The sequence below is a fragment of the Borostomias antarcticus genome (assembly GCF_949987555.1).
Source record: "Borostomias antarcticus genome assembly, chromosome: 11".
NCBI lineage: Eukaryota > Metazoa > Chordata > Actinopteri > Stomiiformes > Stomiidae > Borostomias > Borostomias antarcticus.
In genome coordinates this window covers 12,447,549-12,469,586 of record NC_140244.1, presented here as the reverse complement: position 1 = coordinate 12,469,586, position 22,038 = coordinate 12,447,549, and the positions used below count along the sequence as shown (strand labels likewise).

Here is a 22,038-nt window from a genome sequence, read left to right as displayed (position 1 = left end):
TTGTTCTCAGTATTTCAACAGGGAAAAAATAATTAGGGACAAACAGTGAACTAGAGACACGAACAACAACAACAACAAGAACAACAACATCTTTCACATAGCTCTAACTTTTATCCTGGAGCCCAGCTGAAAACTAGAAGAATCTTAGTTATGAAATTGGAGCACACTGTGAACAGATGTTGGTGCAACACAGAGTACTAACCCCTGGGGCCTCATTTATCATTGAGGTACGCCATATTTTACACGGTCTTTTTCGCGATTTCAGGCGTACGCCATTTTCGCCATTCATGGCTCCACGCATGACTCATTCATCCTGGCGCACAGCAGGGTAGGGGCTAGACTGGAGGCAGGCGCTGCGCGTGACGGCTGGCTTGTTGGTGTGTGCATAGCCAAGATACATATTCTTTGTCTTATTTACTTTAATCTTTATTAGCATTTTCCATCCATACAACGACAATACAATAAAACATAAAAACTTACAATAACAGCTTATGGGTACTTCCATCCATGCAGCTTTTTTTTTCTTACTCAAATATGACCATTTTAATATTAGTGGTATCATCACACTTCCTTCTATAATCCATCCATTTTTCCCATCTCCCTTCAAACTTTCCTTCCTGCATCCTCAATGCATAAATAAATCTCATAAATCTCCTCCACAACACCCACCACTGCTCCTTGGTTGGGGGTTCCACCTTATACCAAGCCCTCATTCTTGTCTTTTTACTAGCAACCAATAGTACTTTCACTAGGTATCTGTCCCCTCCTTGTACATCATTCTGTTATGTTTGCCAAGATGTATATTCAAAGCTGATAAGAATGAGAACCAGTCAAGACCCCACCACAAAATGAGGACCCAAGCCCTCAGCCCCCTCCCCGTCATGAGGTTTACCAGCGGGGCCAAAGGGCCCACACTGAGGTCATGCGCCAGCTATGAAGACACAAACAAGTAAGGTTCACATTTCTACCATTTTATTGTCTGTTGGTGGGTGACTGTGTGAGGTGTGTGAGTGCGTTTGTGAGTGAATGTGTGAGGTCCGTGAGTGTGGTAGTGAGTGACTGTGTGAGGTCCTTGAGTGTGGTAGTGAGTGACTGTGTGAGGTCCGTGAGTGTGGTAGTGAGTGACAGTGTGAGGTCCGTGAAAGCATGTGTGAGGGAATGAAGTGCAGTGAGGATGTCCTGTTGACTCTGGTGGTGTAGTGTGGTGACCTCCACCAACTGCTGCACAACTGCCCCACAACTGCCCCAATCCCTTCTGCCATTTCCCTTTGGGCCTCTAGGGTCATGAGCCTCCAGCACAGCGTCTGAGAGGAAGCCCAGCCCTCAGGGACCCTTGAGGCAGGGACGCTGGCAGCCGGAGGTGGAGGCGTGGGCGGTGGAGACGGAGGCGCTGGAGATGGCACTGGAGGTGGAGGCCGGTGCGCTGGAGGTGGAGGCACTGGAGGTCGTGGCGCTGGATGTAGAGGCTGCAACCGGCGGGGGCACGACCGTCAGGTCAAGGACCACTGCAGACTCCCCCTCCTTTGAGTCCCACCCCACGTCAGAGTCTGGAGAAACAATTTCAGTCATTTTCTTTGAGTTTGTCTGTTAACTTGATTATGCATTAAACATTTTATTGTGTAGCCATATTCAATTGATATGTTTTTCTGTTGGCAGCCAAATAAATGCTTAAGTGTGATTTACCGGGTGATTTAGATGAGAGTCTTAATTTCCCAGAGGGGAAAATGTTTAATGTGGTCTAACATTATGAAGTGGTCATCTGTGTTATCGTTCCCTGTTTTTGGTCCTAAATCAATCATAGCCTACCACAGAATGTGTGGAATGTTTGCTTTCCTCACAGCCACATAATACAGAATGTCCGTGTAGCCTACGCCAAATACAGGATGCACGAAACGTACAGTAGGCTACCTAAACTGTAGGAGCAATCAGACAAATGTAGGCTCGTACAAATAGCTTACCTTCCGAAGATGATTTTCTTTCCTCGCGTGGACCTCACCAACAAGCACATGCACCTCCGTCTCCGAAAAGTTTCTCTTCTTTCCGCGTTTTTCCATAAACGTATTTGTCTTTCCTATGCTCCACGCTATATTATGTCGGTTCCTTCCGGGGTATCCACGTTGTGCGCTGTCATAGTTTTGACCATATATGGTTGAATTTGGGCGTGGAGAGGGCGGAACACGGGGCGCGTGCGCGTCCGCTCTCTTCTCCGCCACCGTCGGATTTTCTGTGGTGAATTTGGCGCAGCAGCGTGTACGCCACTTTTTGATAGATCCGAAAAGCGTGTAAATATTCTCGTCGTACGCTACTTTTCGCATTTTCCTCGTTTTCGTCGTACGCCCTCTTTTACACCTGAATTTACACGCTCTTTGATAAATGAGGCCCCTGGTGTATTCACTGAGTATCCCCAAGCAAGACCATCCTACAGGGGGCGCTGTGAGGGGGGGCGGGGGAGCTAGGACGATTCCAAGGGCCGTATATTATTATTATTATTATTATTATTATTATTATTATTAGCATGAAGTCTAGAGGTCCATCATTGCATTCTTTCCAAGCTTCCCATTGGCGCCCCTCATCCCACTCACCAGGTAGGCGGGGGAGGCGATGAAGGCGCCCAGTGCCCCGGCCACGGCGCCGGACACGATGCTGCCCCCGTGGAGGGTGGTGAGGCCCAGGGCCTCGCAGTAGGAGTAGAAGCCCAGCCGCACGCCGTTCATCAGGCCCTGGTACATGAGTCCGGCGGAGAGGCCCTTCTGGAGGCCGCGCAGCCCGTCGTTACGGCCCACCACCCAGAGCGCCTGCAGCACGCCGCGGTAGTGGCGCTGGTACGAGCCCTGCGCCCGCAGCTCCCCCTGCAGCTGCAGACGCGTCTTCACCACCTCCAGCGGGTTGGTGAACACGCAGGCGCCGCAGCACGCCAGCGCGCCCAGGCCGAAGTCCATGGGGGGCCAGACGGCGGCCGGGGGAGGCCTGGGGGAGCCGGGGACGGCCCGGCCGAGAGGGGGGGGGGGCGCCGCCGGTGCCGGCGGCGGGGGCCATGGCGGAGGGCGGCGGCGGGCTGAAGGGGGAGAAGTCTGTGGAGGGGAACGCCAGGAGCCAGGCGCCGCTCATACCGGCGGGGAGGAGGAGGAGCGGTCTGCGCAGCGCCGCGTCAGAGGAGGAGGAGTCACAGCCGGCGACCGGCGAGCTCAGCCCCCCACCTCCTCTTACTCCACACAGCTCGGGGGCCCCAGGTGGGGGAGCAGCAGCGGTGTTGACAGGAAACAGTGGTGGAGAACTAGGATGAGGCCTCAGAGACACAGCTGTGTGAGGAACACGGGCACGGTGGCGTGATGTCGGTGGCCCTGGTCACTGCACCTGTGACAGGAGTGGCTACTGTCTCTGGGAGGCTGGCAGTGACGACGGCCTCACATGCCACTCTGCCAATAGCGAGCTGTGTACACAATGCGCCAGGAAACATGGGATATGGTGTTGTTGAGGACGAGGAGGGGCAGCAGAATTCTGCAACAGAGTTAAATCAATGACACATTCCGGGTTGATGAAACTCTGCTGAGTTGATTATGGGGAAATGAGCTGTGAGTAGAACTACACGCCCTGAAGGGACAGTGCAGGAACAAAAGTCTAGCCTGTGTGACAATACTCTTTTTGAGAACACACCCCAGTCACATGCTGGCCAGGAAACCTGCCATCTGAACTTTAGACAGACTGACTGCTGTTGCACATGAACGCACAAGTAGAGGGCACCAACACACACACACACACAAACTCTTATCAAACTCTACACAACATACACAAATACACTAATTCACAATGAACCACTCCCCCAATATCATTCAAATATCACTCTGCATGATCAGTAAATATCTTCACCTGAATTTGTCAAAACAAGCGAAACTTACTATTGTGTTGAGCTATTCAGCTCTCTCCCTCTCCGCTCTGGCAGCGTTGGTAAACATGCGTCCCAGGATTCACATCCATTGTGAAAGACTCCACCCCCTGGCAAAACCCTCCAGCCAATCACGCCTCAGGCCTGACCGCCACCTCACCAGATCCTTTGCTCTGCACCAATCAAACAGCTCCCTCCAGCTGCACCCCCCACCCTGCTTTGGTCCTATGGGGTTTCTCTGGGTAAAAGGTTATAGATGGGGGGTGAAGTGTCGGTCGGTCAGGGGAACGGAGAAAAGCATTCAAACTGAGGGTTTGGACTCATATCAGCGACTCCCCTTCTAAACAACCCAGAGCTCGTCTGAGAAACACAACAGTGACATTTACAATGACAACGACCACGTTGCACTACGATGCCTCTGGGAAACTCAGCCGTGGTCTGTTGCCAATAAACTGATAGAACCACTCTTCCAAAAACAGTGGACTTGATCAAGAGTGGAAGAGGCAACTCTGTATAATAAGAAAAAATAGTTTGCGCTTTCAGTGCCTGTAGCTGTGCAGTGAACAAGGTGTTGAGTCATGGAAATCAACTCCCATTATACCCAGTCAGCCATCCTGAGGACTATTTTTAACCATCTACAGTATAACACTTGATATCTGCTATAAACATCGAGACCACTAGAGGATAGCATTCCTCCGTTTGTGAAGTCGTCCCAGTCCCAGGTGCCCAGTTCAGATCTACAGAAAAACATCATTATTTACATGCTGTCGTTCTTCCCTCTGCGGTCAGGAAGCGCGGACCTCCTCCGACGCGGACATGTTCTGACCCGCGAAGGCAGCTCTGGAGATCCCTGGTTCAGTGACGACCTAGATCACTTCCACAAGATTTGCCACCGGTGCCTGGAGGAAGGTCACTGGAAGAACGAATCCTACAGTCCTTAGATCCACTCAACCATGTGTCAGTGCTCAAGTACAAACCTGCTGCCTTAGAAGAAGCATGGCTGCATCCAAAACCTTTGTTGACAAGTGATTAAATCTACTGGGAGATGACGGATAAGACATGGAGGCCTTTATTGTTTTACTATGTTTACAGTACAATGCAACAACCCTAACCCCCCCACCCCCACTCCCTTAACATCAGTCAACAAACGACAGCTTGTACACAACCACCATGCTTACACATCTCGCACGCACGCACACGCACACACAGATCTCAAATGTAAACAGCGCCGGCTGAGGGAGTGATAAAAAAGCAAGGTAGTCCGTCGTCCACCGTTCCTCCGTCTTGAGCGAACGCGACTCCCTTCTTCACGTTCCCTTTCATCTCAGCCTCTCCAGAGAGGGAACACAAACGCTCAAAATCTTCCTCTGGGATTCATGGAAAAACTGCTGTCCTCTCAAGCACACACACACACAAGCACTCGCGCATACACTCTCACGCAAAAAATGCACTGGCTGTTGAGAAGTCGACATACACGCGCACGCACGCACACAGACACACACACTCACGCAAAAATGCACACAGGCCGTTAAGAGAAGTCAGGATACACACACACTCAACCAAACGTCATCGTAGCTATAAGGTCCTGCGTCCTAAAGTGTAGTGAGATATGGCTGAGGTTATGATATAGGCAGAGTGAGGGACATTAGTGTATGAGGGCGGTTAAACACAAGAATTTAGAATGGATTTATTTTCCAACGCTCCCCTTGTTGTGAGGGAGAAAAAGGCCATGTTTACTCCGGCGCCATTGCGCGGTCGGCGAGGCCAGAAGGATGGAGAGACGTCGTCAGTAGCTCTCCCTATCTGGCCCCGCCCTCCCCCCGTCACTCACGCCATTACCTCTTGGCGCGTACAAAGTACAAGGCGTTGGTTTTGGGGTAGTACTTCACGTTCTGCTTCTTGTCCATCAGCCCCCCGAAGATGATGAGCTCGCCGCGGCCCTGCACCACGGTGTGGAGGCTGGTCTCCGGGGGCCCTGTGACGGCGGCGGGGGCCCCGGTCCCGTAGGCCCTCCAGGAGACCAGGCCGGCCTGCCGGGCGCGCGCCACGTCCAGCACGTACATCTGCATGGGCTTGCAGTTGAGCGACTGGTACAGCGGCTTGCCCACGTTCAGGCTCTGGGGAGGGTGGTGGCCCAGGCGCCGCGCGATGGGCGGGATGGAGTGTCCGTCGGACCCGGCCGCCGCCGCCGCCTGTGGCGGGCTGGAGGACAAGGAGGAAGGGGACGTTCCCGCCGAAGCCCCGCCCCCTCCCGCGGCAGCGCCGCCGCCGCCCCCCAGAGACGACGCCGACGGCAGAGATGAGGACGACGGCGAGGAGGAGGAGAGGTTTTTGACGGCCTCCAGGCCCCGGCGCAGGGCGGCGGGGGACACTGCCCCCGGGGGGGTGGGCGGGGAGCCCTGTGGGGGCGTGTGCAGGCCGTTTGTGCTAGGCACCTCGGGGGCGGGGTTGGTGGTGGGGGGCGGGGACTCCCAGCCGTAGTCCGTGGGGCCGGGGGGGTGGGGCCGGGGGGGCGGGGAGGCGGCCTGGCCGGGGCTGGTCCGCGGCGAGGGGGATGAGCCGTTGAGCAGGGGGGGGAGAGACGGGAGGGGCGGGCTCTCTGGCCCCTGGGAGGGGGACGGCTGCTGGGAGGAGGAGGGGCTGCCCTCCCTGGCCCCTCCCCTGGCGGAGGGACGGGGTCGGAGGGTGCCCCAGCGGCCGTTCACGCAGGGCGCCTCCTCCACGGCACCCAGGACCACGCCGGCCGCGCCGCTGCGCAGGGAGGGGGGCTCGGGGCCCAGCGGGGCGGGCGTGGCACTGATGGGGGAGGGGCGGGAGTTGAGGCTGGGGCTGAGGGGGGCGCGGCCAGACGGCGCCTGGGAGAACACCACCACACACTGGCCCACCTGGGGGAGGACAACACCACAACAACAACAAGGGTCAAAGTTCAGGAGCTGGAAAGACATACAACCCAGTTTGGTGTAATCCTATTGGCCACTCTGAGACAGGCTGTCCTGTGCTGTGGGCGTGGCTATGCGGATAGCCTAATTGCTTGAACTGTCCTAGAAAAGCGTACCATGTGAAAACACATTATCTGGGTCAGTGCAGCACATTACAGGTCAGGCCCACATGTGTGGACTGAGCGTCTCACACTAGCTCAGTCCCATGTTTTCAATGATTTTATTGAGGTTGTTTTGCTTGGTTTTGATGTGTGTGTGTAGCGAGCGCCAGACCCTGGCTGACCCCGGGGGTAGGGGGGCGGGTAGGGGGGCGTACCCGGCAGGCGGGGTGACACCAGAGCTCAGGGGCGCCGTGGTCATCGTTCTCCACACGCAGTTGCTGCCACGTCCACGCTGGAGAGCTCATGTGGAGGAGCCAGGCATCCTTCAGCAGCTGAGAGAGAGAGAGAGAGAGAGGGAGAGAGGGAAAGAGAGGGGGATAGAGAGGGAGAGAGAGAGAGAGAGAGAGAGGGAGAGAGAGGGGAAGAGGGGGAGAGATGGAGAGAGAGGGGGATAGAGAGAGAGGGAGAGAGAGAGAGGGAGAGAGAGGGAGAGAGAGGGGGATAGAGAGAGAGAGAGAGAGAGAGAGAGAGGGAGAGAGGGGGAGAGACGGAGAGAGAGGGGGATAGAGAGAGAGGGAGAGAGAGAGAGGGAGAGAGAGGGAGAGAGAGGGGGATAGAGAGAGAGAGAGAGAGAGAGAGAGAGAGAGAGAGGGAGAGAGAGGGGGAGGGGGAGAGAGGGAGAGAGAGGGGGATAGGGAGAGAGGGAGAGAGAGAGAGAGGAAGAGAGAGGGGGAGAGAGGGGGATAGAGAGAGAGAGAGAGAGAGAGAGAGAGAGGGAGAGAGAGGGGGAGGGGGAGAGAGGGAGAGAGAGGGGGATAGGGAGAGAGAGAGAGAGAGAGAGAGGGAGGGGGAGAGAGAGGGGGATAGAGCGGGGGAGAGAGAGAGGGAGAGATGAGAGAGAGAGAGGGAGAGATAAGAGAGAGAGAGAGATGAGAGGGAGAGAGGAGAGAGAGACAGAGAGGGGGGAGAGAGCGAGAGAGGGGTGGGGTGGGGAAGAGAGAGGGGGATAGAGCAGGGGAGAGAGAGGGAGGAGAGAGAGACAGAGAGGGGGAAGAGAGAGCAGCACAGAGGGAGAGAGAGAGGGAGGCATGGTCACGACCAGAAAAACACACACTAAAGACGTGTTGAAGAACCAGGGTTCTATGTGAGGAAGGCTGTGTTGAAGAACCAGGGTTCTACGTGAGAGGAAGGCTGTGTTGAAGAACCAGGGTTCTACGTGAGGGTTCTCTCACCGCGTTGGGGCCGCCGCACCCTCCCAGGATGAGCAGCGTCTCGCTGTCGATCACAATCTGAGGGAGAAGAGAGGAGACATTTCACTACACCGAGAGAACAGAGGGAACATTTCACTACACCGAGAGAACAGAGGGAACATTTCACTACACCGAGAGAACAGATGGAACATTTCACTACACCGACAGAACAGAGGGACATTTCACTACACCAAGAGAAGAGGGAACATTTCACTACACCAAGAGAACAGAGGGAACATTTCACTACACCGACAGAACAGAGGGACATTTCACTACACCAAGAGAAGAGGGAACATTTCACTACACCAAGAGAACAGAGGGAACATTTCACTTCACCAAGAGAAGAGGGAACATTTCACTACACCGACAGAACAGTGGGACATTTCACTACACCGACATTTCACTACACCAAGAGAAGAGGGAACATTTCACTACGACACTTAAAAGCAGACATGGGACTGATGACAGACCTCTATTGAACAGTAAGTCAGTCATTTAGAACAGAAACAGCAGATTAAACCAGTTAAGACTTTTAGAAAAGAAAACAGATGAACCACATGAAGCTGAACGCTAGTGTGTAGGATGACGTGAGGCTGAACGCTAGTGTGTAGGATGACGTGACGCTGAACGCTAGTGTGTAGGATGACGTGACGCTGAACGCTAGTGTGTAGGATGACGTGAGGCTGAACGCTAGTGTGTAGGATGACGTGACGCTGAACGCTAGTGTGTAGGATGACGTGACGCTGAACGCTTGTGTGTAGAATGACGTGACGCTGAACGCTAGTGTGTAGGATGACGTGACGCTGAACACTAGTGTGTAGGATGATGTTAGTGTGTAGGGGGACGAGGGACACGTCCATCCTCACCTGTGACTGGCCTCCTCGGGGGTGTGGACACGGGCCGGCGATGGGCGGTCTGGACCATGACCACTGCTCCAGGTCCAGAACCCACACCTCGTTACTCCTGACCAGGGACCAGGAGAGAGCAGGGCCACACGGTGAGCCAAAACAAGCGCACACACACGTACACTAGACTTTCCAACACTGCATCAGCTAACACGACAATATCATCACTTTCATCACTATCATCACTTTTCTGAATCGCAATTCAAAGTCAAAAGATTACAGCGACGTACATTTGGCGTGCGCCTAGCGACCCTCCGAACACCACCATGGTGCTGCCGATGACGGAGGAGGAGTGGCCGGCCATGGGCGGCGGTCCGTGGGTCGTCACGATGCAGTTCCACCTGGGAGAGAGAGAGACGGGGCACACAGACATGGCTGAACCAGGAGCAGTACAGTCAGAGAAAGGCAAGAGTGGGCAGTCAATAAATATGAACTGCAATAGACGCATTGCGCAACACTCACCAGTTTTTGGAGGGAGAATAAGTGTGGATCTCGTCAAAGAACCTCTCAGGTTGGTGTAGCGGATAGGGGCTGGGGCGGGTCCACCCACCGAACAGCACCAGCAGGTCTCTGTACATCACCAGGGTGGCTCCGGCTTTGGGTGAGGGATAGGAGCCTACATTGACAGTAGATGTGTATTGAACAGTTAGAAATTTAACCCCCCAAAAAAGTGTGTTCCATCAACGACGGTATTGTCAAACTGACCTTCCTTTAAATTCCTTAAGTGTAAATGAAGAGTGCATTCGTACCCGAGGCCAGAGGCCGGATCCACTCCTTGCTGTTGAGGTCGAGCCTCCAGAGATCGTTGAAGGCAGCGTTGCAGCTACTCTGAGTGCAGCCTCCAAACACGTACATGGACTGGTTGGAGTCGTAGTAACAAGCACCTGCAACACGCACACATCTCTGTTAACAACCAGCAGTGTATGAGCAGAGCCCAGGCGTAAGGGTGACAGGCTGGGTCAGAAAGCGTTACAGGGACACGGTGTTCACTACTGACTGTGTGAGAAGCGTTGGGTGATGGGTGTTCCTGGGTACGGGTATGTGCGACTCTCCCACTGGATGTTCCCTTCTTGGACTGCCCTCAGGAAACCGTGGTAACACTGATACGCAACACCTGAGCAGACATACAGAAAAAAGGGTTTTTCCCGCTTAATTCATGAGTGAAGAATCCAGGAGAGAAGAAAAAGCGGAGACACCGACATGCGTTTGTTATCAAAATACTTCTCTCTTCCGGTGAGTGAGTTTAGGAAATAGCTTTACCTTTGATGAGGCGGTACCACTGCTTACACACGAGCGCGGCCGTCTTGTGCTCCTGGTAGGGAGAGAGGAAGGACAGGATGTACTCCAGGACCTCCTCTGGCAGCTCCACCATGGTTCTCTCTCCGCTCGCGCGCCTCCTCTCCTCGTCCGGCTCGTCTCTGCAGGCGGGGTCTGGTTGCTCGTCTCTGCAGGCGGGGTCTGGGTTCTCGTCTACCCCCTGAACCATCCCCGCGACGTCGGCCCCGCCTCCGTCCTCTTCAGTATCCATGGCAACAAAGTATCCATCCTCACTGTCCGAGGAGCGGGACATCGTGTGTCTGCAGAAAGAGGAAAGCGGTTGGATCTGTTAACAACATTAGCTAGCTACATCTAGCTTTAAAGTACAAATTCGAAAAACTTAGCTATAGTTTCACGAAGGTAGCCAAACAGTAGCTAACCTAACATTGCATCAATTACACAATCTAGACAAGCTAGCCAGCCAATGTTTTCGTAGCTAGCGAGACAAGGAAAAGTGCACCGATCATTGAGTAGCTAACGTAATCAAACACATTCCATCCAATTAGCTAGCTAGATGGCTACATTGTTTAAAAAAAACTAATTAGCAACTAAGCCGTAACGTTAGCTACATTGCAAAATGACTCACGTTATCTGTCTAGTCAGCGGGTTAATGTTCACTCGCTAACGTAACATATTTGTGAATTTGCTAGCTATAATAAGCCTATCGATCGATGTGGCGAAAACGAGACCTAGCATCACTAGGCTAGGCTTCACTGTTTGGCCCGCCCTCCCAAATTAGCTAGACTTCTCCTGATATCAGTCACACCCATGTGCGTCGGATAGGGAATCAATTAATCAATGACTGGTTTGTCCGGCAAGGTCGCGACTTGACTATTGTTGTTGAAACTGCGGTCGGTTGTGTAGCTGGCTGGTGTAGCAGCAGCAGCACAGTGCGTTAGGAACGGCTAGCCAGGTATCAAGCAGGGATGGAGACGGGCTGTTCAGCTAGCTAACGTTAACGGCACTCAGCTAGCTATCAAGCGAGCTACATATCTGTGAGCGTTTACTAATTAATATTACCAATCTAACATATATCCCAAGTCGTGTTAACTAATAGTCACCGTTTTTCAACACGTTTTCTTTTTTTTATGAGTTTCTATCTTCTGTCTTTCCTCTCCTTCCCTTTATCAGCTTCGGCAGTAAATCGCCATACTCCAAACATCCGCCATCTTGGTTGGCACCATCCTCCGTAGAGGACGGGAGCGCGCACGTAAATGATCATAGGGGCACATGACCAGGATGGGCACCATGCCATATGTTCATTAATACATTTTCTTAGAATACAATTCATTTGCAAATATAATAGTATAGTAATGTACTCTTATAAATGGTAAATGGTTCATGTATGGGGTAGCAGGTAGCTCGGGAGGTAGAGTATCGGAAGATCCTTGGTTCAATCCAGGGTCCCGGTGTCCTTGAGCAAGACACTGAATACCACAAGCGGCATGGTGATGCAGTAGTTTCTTCACACAGCAAGAAAGGGTACGATGACCCTTTTTGTGCATAATTTGCATGTTCGCAAAAACCCAATATGTATGCAGCATGTAAACATATACTTACAAACAAACATGCATTAACTTGGACTGAGCACTTGGACTTCGTCCCCGGCTCCTCACTGTCCCTGGTGGCGAAAATGCAGAGGATAAATTCCACCGGCAACCCTTGATTGTTGTGTGATGTGTCGCCGCGCACGTGTGTAATTATGTCACTTGCCCTGTGGTGATTAAATACCCCCCCCCCCCCCATGTAAGTATTACCCCTCGAGGTCCTGTATATGGTCATCATTGGTGAGAGAGGAATGCAGTCCTGTTCTAGGAGTTTCTAGGCTTGGATGTTAACTACTAGGTTTTTAGGCCTGGTAGGAAACCTCTCAACCTTTGGGTAACTGCCCGTCTGTGAACGCGCGCCCATCCACCTACGTCCACCGTGCAGCAGGGGGCGCTGTGCACATCATTATTTCAGGCTGGGTCGTAATACATCCATGGTTCGTTCTCAGACAGCTTGCTAGCTAGCTAGCTTGTGCTTGTATGTCTGTGAATTGAGAAGAACGTGTGCCCGGGTCTAGACTTGTCTGGAGTCTGTAACATGGATGACGAAGATGTTGCCGAAAGCTGGGAAGAAGCTGCGGACAGCGGGGTGAGCAAAACATATTTTACAGGCTATATATTGCTAACTTAGCTAACCAGCTAACGTTGCTAGCTAGCTGGACACTGTCTTTCCCAAAGGCTTTCCTGTGCTAACGTTACAGCTAACCTCTAGCCCGCCTGCGTTAGCCACTAGTTAGGCTACTTGGTGAATCCGTTTTACCGGAATAAAACAGTCCTGGATCTACCGACAGAAAACGTTCACAGTCCCGTTTGAATATTTATTTTCCACTGACTTGCAGTCGTCCCAACCAAGACTTCAAAGCTAACAGTTAAACACGTAAGCGTCTGCTAGCTAGGCTAACGTAGCTGGACGTCAACAGGCCTTAGAAACATTCCCTAGATGGCTAACGTTAGCTAGCTAAACTATAGCTGGGGCGTCAGGAACTATACATTAGGAACAAGAAATAAGCATACGTTAGCTAGTCTACGCCAATAAAGTGTATGGTTATCCACTCGTCACTCATGTCATGGAGACAGATTTCTAGCCCCAACGGCAGTAATCCCTCACTTTGGCTTGAAGTAGCTCTTGTGTTCTCTTCTGCACTAACGTCACTGTGAACATCTTATTATCCTTCAGCTTCAGGGCCAGCTATCTTACTTCTCAGAGTAAACACCTAACTAAAGTCTGATCTTGTCATGTTGATTTGTTAATTGATTTGACCTCCTCCTTACAGGAGATAGAGAGAAGACTTGAAGCAAAACTGAAAATAAGCCAGAAAGCGAAGTGAGTATAAGTTAAGGTCATTTGGTTGTGAAGGGTAAAGTCAAATGAACTATGCTATTCTATGTGCTTTCTACAATATTCAATCCGTACTCTTTTCTCACAATCCCAGGAAAACGGCCCCTGGTAGCTCCTCCCCCCTGCGGACTGCCATGGTAATCCAGGACGACTCTCTGCCCGCCGCCCCTCCCCCTCAGATCCGCATCCTGAAGCGCCCCACGACCAACGGCACCACCGGCTCGTCCGCCGCCTCGTCCCGGCCGTCCCAGCAGGTCAAGTCCCTGGCCCAGCGAGAGGCCGAGTACGCAGAGGCCCGCAGGAGGATCCTGGGTAGCGCCAGCTCTGAAGAAACTCCTCAGGACAAAGCCGGCCAGGACAGGTCAGACAGAGAGACACACTTTCTCAAACCACAGGAAGAGGCCTAATGTCTAAGACCGGGCCTAATGTCTGAGAGCAAATGTATTATCTACAGACCAGTCAAGAGTTAAAAAAAAAAAAGAAAAAAAAAAAGGTTGAAATCCGTCAGTTGACTCCACCTCTTTTCCTGGCAGGTCAGTGCGTGTGAATGCCCAGCCGGCATCAGAAGCAGTTCGCCCCAACAATCACGTGATCCGCCAGCCGACCGGTCCGGACGGCACCTCAGGCTTCCACCACTGCAGATAGACATCGGCTGGGAGAGGAGGATCGATCGTCTCTCCCCGGGGGTGGAGGGGGGCGGGGGGCATGAAACCCAGAGGGGGGGGGGGGGGGTAGCATAGTGCATAAATAGCAGAGAGGTGGGATGAAATTACAACACGGGGAGACAATACAGTAGAGATGGAGAATGTGTCTCACTGAATGAGATGTAGAATCCCTCCCTCCCCTCTGCTGACTGCTGGTGGGCCCTTTGCCTTCCACCGTCTGCCCCGTGTCCAGCCCCTGCAGAGGGCTCGCAGGGGGACGTCAGAGCAGAACACACGGCCAGACACCCTCCCTGCCCCACACTGTGATCAGGGCATTGCCTCAGGACCCCACACACTGTGATATCTCCCATGATGCACCCTGAACTGCCCCGTGCCCCCGTGGCCTGCTCCTTGCCAGCTGAGGACCAGGGCCCTGGGCTTGCCCCTCCCTCCCTCCTCCCTCCAAGGGAGTCCAAACTGCGTCCATGGGACTCTGAGATGTGTTGAGGGAGGGGCCTGTCCCCTGGCCGAGGAGCAGGGCAGGGGATCAAGGAGGGGTGTGACCAGGTGCCACTAGGTGTTAGCTTGTTCAAGCAATAATTTTAGAATCAAGTAAGCCCTGGCTTCTCTAAATAGACTGCCTAACTGCCTGAGCTACTCCTGTCCATATTTGTCTCTTGTTTTGTTTTTAATTCATTTTTGTTCATTACACGTTCATTTTTTTTATTACATTTTCTTTTTAGCTATGTTTTTACTGTGTCAGAAACAATATGCTTAAGTTTAAATTTCTTTTGTACAGTAGATCTTTGTCTTTTATCTTCTACCGGTAATTGATTTTCTTGATTCATCTAATTTCAAATTGGCAGTGATGTAAAAGAACAAGTAAACACAAAAGGGATTGTGAATGTTCTAGTGTTTATAACAGGTAGTCAGGACAAGTGGTTAGAATAGTCAAAAAGGCTTTACGGACCTGTAAAAAATGTTATGACGTCACCTTTCTACTTCAGCAGCAGTGATAAGGAATAGTCCACAATGAGACATGGACAACAGGATCTTCAGAGGGCCAAAGTATCATTTCCTGTCAGGCTTTCAGTTTTTAATAGAGAGACTAGATCAACTTTATAGGTGAACCTCTTGTCTGCTCAGGCTTTCATCTGGTGACGTTCTATGTTGCCTGTTGTGTGAAACAGTAGAGAGCAAAATGAAAAAAATAGATGAAGTATCCATTACTATTATTCTCAAGTCATATTAATTCTGAGGAGAGTGCCAAAGTCAAAAGAAAACCACTATTGGCTTGTTCTCAACCTATTTGACAAGATGGAAAGTTGTGTATAAGATCTGACAAGAAACTCAACATGTATTATTGAGACTCGAATGCCTTAAATTATCTCTTTGGTTTCATATTGGACCCCACAGTTACCGAGGCAACTCAGGTTGGTGCTCTTGGATGCTGTGATTTTTTTAACTGTATTTTTATTCCCGACATGACTGACACCCCATACCTCTTCTCTCCTGTAATCTGACATGACAATGACACCCCATACTACTTCTCTCCTGTAATCTGGCCATCCTAAAATACCTCAGGACAGTGGTGTCTGTGTAGATCCCGCCCTCCCATGGGCACCACAGTGGGTTGAGTGATTGGTCTCCTCAGACATTTTCACTCAGAGGTGAAGTGATTGACTGGAATTATGTGCATTTTCCAATGGCCACAGACACCCCTTTTGGGTTGCTAATTGTAAGTGTATTGTATCTACAATATGAACCTTCTTTTGGGGATCATTCAGTTGACAGGATTTATGTGGTGCTGGTGTGGTTACAGCAATATGGTAAAACATTCACATGGAGTTTTGGGAGCCGTGGTTGAGTCTCCACACCTTTGTCTGAGCAGGGGTCAGTTTTATTACAGAAAGGTGCTCTTGAGGAATATTCAGTGATCTGCTTATAGAGTTGCTCCAAGTGATTACGGTGTGAAAAAATGGTTGTTGGAAACATGAAAATCACCCTGTAAAGACTTTCAGAGATGCCCTTTAATAAAGACATACGGAAAAGAAAACTTAAAAAACAATATTTTTGTTTTGTGTAGAGCATGTTATTTTTCTATTTCGTAAAATGGGATTTGTTCACTGACTCAAATTCAAATGTCATTCAAAATGAATCTCAGTAGGCCTTTGGATGTTTGGGAAAGTTAATTGGAAAAACTACAATGAATGCTCCCTGCATAGAATTGTTCAATCAATGCCTCCCTTTGTAGGAGTTCTTTCTAAACAAGCCCAAATTGCACGGTGCGTGACTTGCTTTCTGCAGGGGGAAAAAAACATCAAGTAGGATATTACTGTAGGTGAAGTACACTAGGTAAAGTACACAGAATGCTCCATAATGTAGGCCTATAGAACGCAGCTTGACATTCTATGCGTATATGATTTACATTCACAGTAAATGTTTGAATTATTTGAAATGATTAATTTTCAAAGGAATAATAGCTATTTCATGTCAATATGTAAGAATAACATTTCATTGTTGAATAGTCTTTGCCACATGTTGAAATATCTTTTTAACGATAAAATATATCAAAAGATGCATTTACGCCCATTATTGACCTTGCTACTGTACATGTTGTGTTACACCCTGAGCATGACCTATGAACTGTCTTGTCATTCTGATGTATGTCTCTGGATATCCCATGTACACCTGTCACCTACTGTCTTTTGTCAAGCTCTCTTACTCTTATCATTCCGTCCTGAATGTGCTGTTTCTCCTCCTCTGTGTTGTGCTGTAATTACTTTACTTCCAATAAACTCAGTCTGAAGAATGCCTTATAATGCCAGATAATGTCATACTAAGTCATACTTTCGGTTTGTAACAGCTAATGTATATATTATATATTATATTGTTCTACAATTTATTTTGTGTGGAACAAAGTGAAGAAGGGAGTAAGAAACGCTGCATCACTAGTAATGCAATTTGAATATCACTTGATAATGCAGTGACCCGTTTTTATTGATTTACATGCAGAGGACATTCATTACACTACTGTATGTGAAGGTTCAAGGAGGAGAGTATTTTCAACCATCACCACTAGGTGGCAGTGCTATGCTGCTGCTGCCGATGCTGCAGGACTGGCCGTGTTGCACTGACTGAGCAGTCTGCATCCCCTCCCTGTGTCACGGACAGTTTCAGGACCATGGTGACAAAAGCCAACAAATAATCCACTGTATAGTGATTTATTGGCATCGGCTGGGCTGTGAATTCACGACAGACTTCTTTTATCAAACGGACTCGTGGTAAGGTGAGATAATTACTGGTTGCAGCAGCATTATAGATTTCATCACATCGTGATAGATAACACAGAGCCTAAGCTAACGTAATACTAAGCCTCGCTAGCTAGCCTAGTAAGCCTAGCATCTTCAGTCTGAACAATGGCCATCACCAACTAGGACGCTAGCTACCTGTTAGCAAGAAATTAGCTGCATAGGTCGATATTCGTTCATCTAGCTACGTTTTTGACGGTTCTAGTTAGCTAGCTTGGTGCCTGACTTCGCTAGTTATCTAGCTTAGCACTGGCTAGCTAGGTAGTTTGATAACCTGGCTAGCCAATAACACAATGAGTATGCCAATATAGCTATCTAGTGTTCAAAATGTGCAGGATTAACGTTAGTGACATAGCTAGCCTAGCTATCTAGCTAACTAGGTAGCTAGCTTGCAAGTTTAGCTTCTCACAGATGAGAGGCTTGGGGGGGTCGCCTAGTGGCCAATGCATTGACTTATGCTGCTTCCTGGATCTAACTAACTAAATAACGAACTAAGTACAGTAACTACCAATAACCGTGTAGCTGTTAAAAAATGTAGGCAACTTATAAATAGCATACATATTATCAGTACTATTATTGCAATTACTGTGCTATTAAGTGTTTAATGCAGTAGTACTGTATTGTGTTATTTGTCTTGTCTGATGCAGTGTTTTATAAACATAAGGTTTTAAGACTGTGTGATGAGGAGTCATGTATGTGACTCAGCTGTGGTCTGTTCCAGCCTCCCTCCCAGCAATGGCTGAGCCCGAGCTCCTGCTGGACTCCAACATCCGTCTCTGGGTGGTCCTCCCCATCGTCTTCATCACCTTCCTGGTCGGAGTGATCCGGCACTACGTCTCCATCCTGCTCCAGAGCGACAAGAAGCTGACGCTAGAGCAGGTGTCAGACAGGTAATTTAGATTCATCTAGGATTATAGTTTGCCCTTTATAATCCTGTTATTACCATTGGCATATCTCACATGGAGGTGCATTTTTAGACCAACTTCTCTTTGATATCCAGCCAGGTGCTTATCAGGAGCAGGATTCTCAGAGAGAACGGGAAATACATTCCGAAACAGGTGAGATCAATGTGGGAGACTAGAAAGTTAAGATGAGCAGCACTGGCTCTTTTATGGGGTTAGATCATAGCCTGATTGGCTCTTTTATAGGGTTAGATCAAAGCCTGATTGGCTCTTTTATGGGGTTAGATCATAGCCTGATTGGCTCTTTTATGGGGTTAGATCATAGCCTGATTGGATCCCGTAGGCTGAGCTCCACCCCTTCTCCTTATTATTCACCCCTCCTCATCCCTCTGTCTCTGTAGGCACCAGTCTCTTCTCCTCTGTCCTTCCTCCTCATCCCTCCATCTCTGTGTTTGTAGACGCGTACCAGTCTCTTCTCCTCTGTTTCCCCTCCTCATCCCTCCATCTCTCTGTTTGTAGACACGTACCAGGCCCTTCTCCTCTGTCTCTCCTCCTCATCCCTCCATCTCTCTGTTTGTAGACACGTACCAGGCCCTTCTCCTCTGTCTCTCCTCCTCATCCCTCCATCTCTCTGTTTGTAGACGCGTACCAGGCCCTTCTCCTCTGTCTCTCCTCCTCATCCCTCCATCTCTCTGTTTGTAGACGCGTACCAGGCCCTTCTCCTCTCCTGTCTTTTCAACCCCTGTTTCTGGCCCCTTGTATTCCCTCTCACAATAAACCAGTCTTGGGTTGTATATATATATGAGTACTCACATCTTTATTAGGATATGATGTGTATATATATGAGTACTCACATCTTTATTAGGATATGATGTATATATATATATGAGTACTCACATCTTTATTAGGATATGATGTCAATAAAAATTCTTGTATTTGTCTTGTATTTTTTAAGTCTTTCTTGATGAGGAAATTTTACTTCAACAATCAAGAGGATGGATTCTTTAAGAAGACCAAAAGAAAGGTTGTTCCTCCATCACCAATGACAGGTAAGAGAGAGGAGCAAGTCCTGACACAGGAACAAGGCCATGTGTTAGAATAGAATGGAAGGTTTATTTGCCACGTATAACCAGTACAGACATGTATAACCAGTACAGACATGTATAACCAGTACAGACATGTATAACCAGTATAGGCATGTATAACCAGTACAGACATGTATAACCAGTATAGGCATGTATAACCAGTATAGGCATGTATAGGCATGTATAACCAGTACAGACATGTATAACCAGTATAGGCATGTATAACCAGTAGAGACATGTATAACCAGTATAGGAATGTATAACCAGTATAAGCATGTATAACCAGTATAGGCATACTGGAATTCTTGTTATCGCTTGTTCCCAATCTGGTCTTGTCTGCAACCTTGTCCCCAATTTACTATCTGTAGTCTTAACAGTCTACGTATTCCATCCAATCATGGATGACTGTGACTGTAATATAGGCGGTGCAATTATTACAATTAAAATATACAGTTGTACAGTCAATTGTTATTGTTTATGGTATCGGCAAGGTGTTCAGTTGTCCTGTGTTGGTCAGATGGCAGAAGTGTTGGAAGAAGGCTGTGTGTTATCATCACAACAGTGACTACAGTAGGAGGGTTGCCATAGCTACGCGCTGTTTTGTTTGTGCTCCCAGACCCCAGCATGCTGACCGACATGATGAAAGGCAACGTGACCAACGTGCTTCCCATGATCCTCATCGGGGGCTGGATCAACTGGACATTTTCAGGATTCGTCACAAGTAGGTGCTCGCACTAAACGGCGCTGGAATGAGCTTTTTATTTTCATTTTGGAAATACATTCATTCTACAGCGTTTTCCTCATTCACCCTTAAAGTCGCACAGAAATGAAAAAATCATTCTGTCCCATTTTGGTTCACATAATTGGTCATAGTGTTCACCTATTCAACGATGTATGCCAAAAAAATTAAAAAATTCTACTTTTGTTGTAATCTTATATCAAAGTATATAATTTCTTACTTCCTGGAAAACGGTAGATCACGGGCAATGACGACAACAGGTACCTTAGATTTTAGGCCAATCATTTCACAACATCCACCCGTCAATCAACGCTATCCTTCTATCAAATCTGTCTAAAGTTCTTAAAACCCGTCCACTTGTCAATGTTCCAATCAAATTCCTCTAAACATTATGTCCCACCCTCATAGCTTGTTTGCGTCGGAAATACGTCAAACTACGGAAGTTAGATGATCTCAAACGTCCGTTTCTGTGCGACTTTAATGTGTTTAGTCCACTTACTAACACGTAGCGCCTCTGTGTGCCTCACAGCGAAGGTGCCGTTCCCTCTCACCCTGCGCTTCAAGCCCATGCTGCAGCAAGGCATCGAGCTGCTCTCGTTGGACGCCTCGTGGTGCGTGTTTTCAGAGATGTACTCAGTCATGTGCATGCAGCTGTGCTCTGTCAGTAGTAGAGGGTAAATGTGTGTTGTTTTAGGGTGAGCTCAGCATCCTGGTACTTCCTGAATGTGTTTGGGCTGCGAAGCATGTACTCTCTAATTCTCGGACAAGATAACGGTAATCAGATCTTCTTATCGAACTTTTTACGACACTAAGAATTCTTGATATCTGCTGTCATTCCGATGCAAGCAAACGTTATGCTGTAACTTGTCTTAATGTGACCCGGACAGGTGCAGACCAGTCCAGAATCATGCAGGAACAGATGAGTGGAGCCGCCATGGCGATGCCTGCGGACACTAATAAAGCCTTTAAGGTATAACAAGTTGTTTGTTATCACAGAAGTTCAGTTAACTGGCTGAGTACAGTTCATGCTGGAACGCTGTATTTATTTCTAGGCAGAGTGGGAGGCACTGGAGCTAACAGACCACCAGTGGGCGCTGGAGAGCGTAGAGGAGGAGCTGATGAGCAAGGAGCTGGACCTGGACGGGATGTTCAGCAAGGACCTGCCGACCGGCATCTTCTGACGGCCTGTCGATCACTACAGGGAACTGTCTAATACTACTGGGCACAAGTCTACTTTTATTTAATTCTGATGACTGGGAGGGAAGCTCGGTGGCATTAAGAAAGAGAATGGTGTGAGTCTCCAGAGCTTTTTGCAAGGTTTACATTAATTGTGCTTCGTTTATAATCATGGTGTCTTCGAGTTTCATTGATGTTACTGTACCCTCAATGAAATGATTGAAAGGAACTCTAATGCAATGCAAAGGTTTACTGGATGCCAATGGGACGCTGTAATGTCACTGTTGAAACGAAACATACAAAAGCGCAATGAACAACAATGTTGCAACAATATCACTCCTTTTGCTTTTTGAAATGTTATCAATACCTTGTACTCTCAGATCCATCAACATGACATTTGATAATAGTTTTTTTTTTCAGTTAGAGTCCTTAGGAGTTTAGCATTTTGTTTAAATGGAACTTAGCCAGAGGCGATAATGACATCTTACTAAACTGTTATGAAAAATAATCCCTTTGCCAGAGATTTAATTCGACTTCACCATTATTCCACCTTCACATTTCTTTTGAGCAGCAGTAGCTGCTTTCCATGCTGTTGGCAGATGTTTTAGGTGGGTATTGGCTGTGTAGGGGACTGGCTTACTGTGTAGTAGTGACATTTTAATGCAGTGTTATTTTTAATATTTATTTAGCCAGTTTATTTTGTAACATTTTCCTGTGTTTTTGTATAAAGATCACTTTGACTAAATTGTAAGCTTGTATCACCTTTCATGGACCTCGGCCAAAGGTCAACCTGGTTAGCCCCATGAGACCACATCCATGATGAGACCCAAACAAGGATCCGTTGCCATGACAATGGCTCTACACTCCCAACAGCAGGGCAGCAATGCCAGACAAATAAGT

General features: G+C 49.0%; 4 protein-coding genes across 7 annotated transcripts in view; 2 read left to right on the top strand and 2 right to left on the bottom strand.

The window, feature by feature from the left end:
- Nucleotides 1–3,982, bottom strand: part of slc25a34 (solute carrier family 25 member 34) — an 8,063-nt gene extending 4,081 nt beyond the window's left edge. The window contains exons 1-2 of the mRNA XM_084446024.1: nt 3,897–3,982; nt 2,583–3,498 (exon numbers count right to left, since the gene is read on the bottom strand). Of these exons, the coding sequence (XP_084302150.1) occupies nt 2,583–2,939 (357 nt within the window). The 5' untranslated portion in view covers nt 2,940–3,498; nt 3,897–3,982. The remainder of the gene's footprint in view (nt 1–2,582; nt 3,499–3,896) is intronic.
- A 1,059-nt stretch (nt 3,983–5,041) lies between these two features.
- fbxo42 (F-box protein 42) lies at nt 5,042–11,569 on the bottom strand. Its single transcript, XM_084445440.1, has 10 exons — nt 11,457–11,569; nt 10,339–10,655; nt 10,076–10,192; nt 9,828–9,962; nt 9,541–9,694; nt 9,309–9,419; nt 9,040–9,136; nt 8,156–8,212; nt 7,139–7,255; nt 5,042–6,768 (listed from the first exon to the last, which is right to left on the bottom strand). The coding sequence occupies exons 2-10, from the start codon at nt 10,646–10,648 to the stop codon at nt 5,719–5,721; spliced, it is 2,148 nt and encodes a 715-aa protein (XP_084301566.1). The 5' UTR covers nt 10,649–10,655; nt 11,457–11,569; the 3' UTR covers nt 5,042–5,718.
- An 825-nt stretch (nt 11,570–12,394) lies between these two features.
- Nucleotides 12,395–13,945, top strand: LOC311314810 (SUZ RNA-binding domain-containing-like). Its single transcript, XM_084445308.1, has 4 exons — nt 12,395–12,531; nt 13,217–13,266; nt 13,376–13,642; nt 13,815–13,945. Exons 1-4 carry the CDS (start codon nt 12,481–12,483, stop codon nt 13,924–13,926), a joined length of 480 nt encoding a protein of 159 aa, XP_084301434.1. The 5' UTR covers nt 12,395–12,480; the 3' UTR covers nt 13,927–13,945.
- A 3,143-nt stretch (nt 13,946–17,088) lies between these two features.
- Nucleotides 17,089–21,759, top strand: emc3 (ER membrane protein complex subunit 3). Of its 4 annotated transcripts, none has more exons than XM_084445271.1 (9): nt 17,089–17,209; nt 17,958–18,126; nt 18,237–18,294; nt 19,094–19,187; nt 19,840–19,944; nt 20,492–20,573; nt 20,657–20,736; nt 20,850–20,932; nt 21,015–21,759. In XM_084445271.1, the coding sequence occupies exons 2-9, from the start codon at nt 17,972–17,974 to the stop codon at nt 21,141–21,143; spliced, it is 786 nt and encodes a 261-aa protein (XP_084301397.1). In that variant the 5' UTR covers nt 17,089–17,209; nt 17,958–17,971; the 3' UTR covers nt 21,144–21,759. The 4 variants fall into 4 exon arrangements, with proteins under 4 accessions (XP_084301397.1, XP_084301399.1, XP_084301396.1 ...); XM_084445273.1 differs by having other exon boundaries at nt 17,094–17,214; nt 20,856–20,932; XM_084445270.1 differs by having other exon boundaries at nt 17,094–17,214.
- Nucleotides 21,760–22,038: the final 279 nt, after the last annotated feature.

Excerpts from the sequence above, each read along its gene's own strand:
- fbxo42 (XM_084445440.1), bottom strand. The coding sequence starts at position 10,648 with ATGTCCCGCTCCTCGGACAGTGAGGATGGATACTTTGTTGCCATGGAT. Across the intron at positions 10,193-10,338 it reads GTGGTACCGCCTCATCAAAG|GTGTTGCGTATCAGTGTTAC; the intron begins GTAAAGCTATTT and ends ATGTCTGCTCAG. Across the intron at positions 9,137-9,308 it reads TCGCTAGGCGCACGCCAAAT|GAGTAACGAGGTGTGGGTTC; the intron begins GTACGTCGCTGT and ends GTCCCTGGTCAG.
- LOC311314810 (XM_084445308.1), top strand. The coding sequence starts at position 12,481 with ATGGATGACGAAGATGTTGCCGAAAGCTGGGAAGAAGCTGCGGACAGC. Across the intron at positions 12,532-13,216 it reads AAGAAGCTGCGGACAGCGGG|GAGATAGAGAGAAGACTTGA; the intron begins GTGAGCAAAACA and ends TCCTCCTTACAG. Across the intron at positions 13,643-13,814 it reads GACAAAGCCGGCCAGGACAG|GTCAGTGCGTGTGAATGCCC; the intron begins GTCAGACAGAGA and ends TTTTCCTGGCAG.
- emc3 (XM_084445271.1), top strand. The coding sequence starts at position 17,972 with ATGGCTGAGCCCGAGCTCCTGCTGGACTCCAACATCCGTCTCTGGGTG. Across the intron at positions 18,295-19,093 it reads GGAAATACATTCCGAAACAG|TCTTTCTTGATGAGGAAATT; the intron begins GTGAGATCAATG and ends GTATTTTTTAAG. Across the intron at positions 20,737-20,849 it reads AATTCTCGGACAAGATAACG|GTGCAGACCAGTCCAGAATC; the intron begins GTAATCAGATCT and ends TGACCCGGACAG.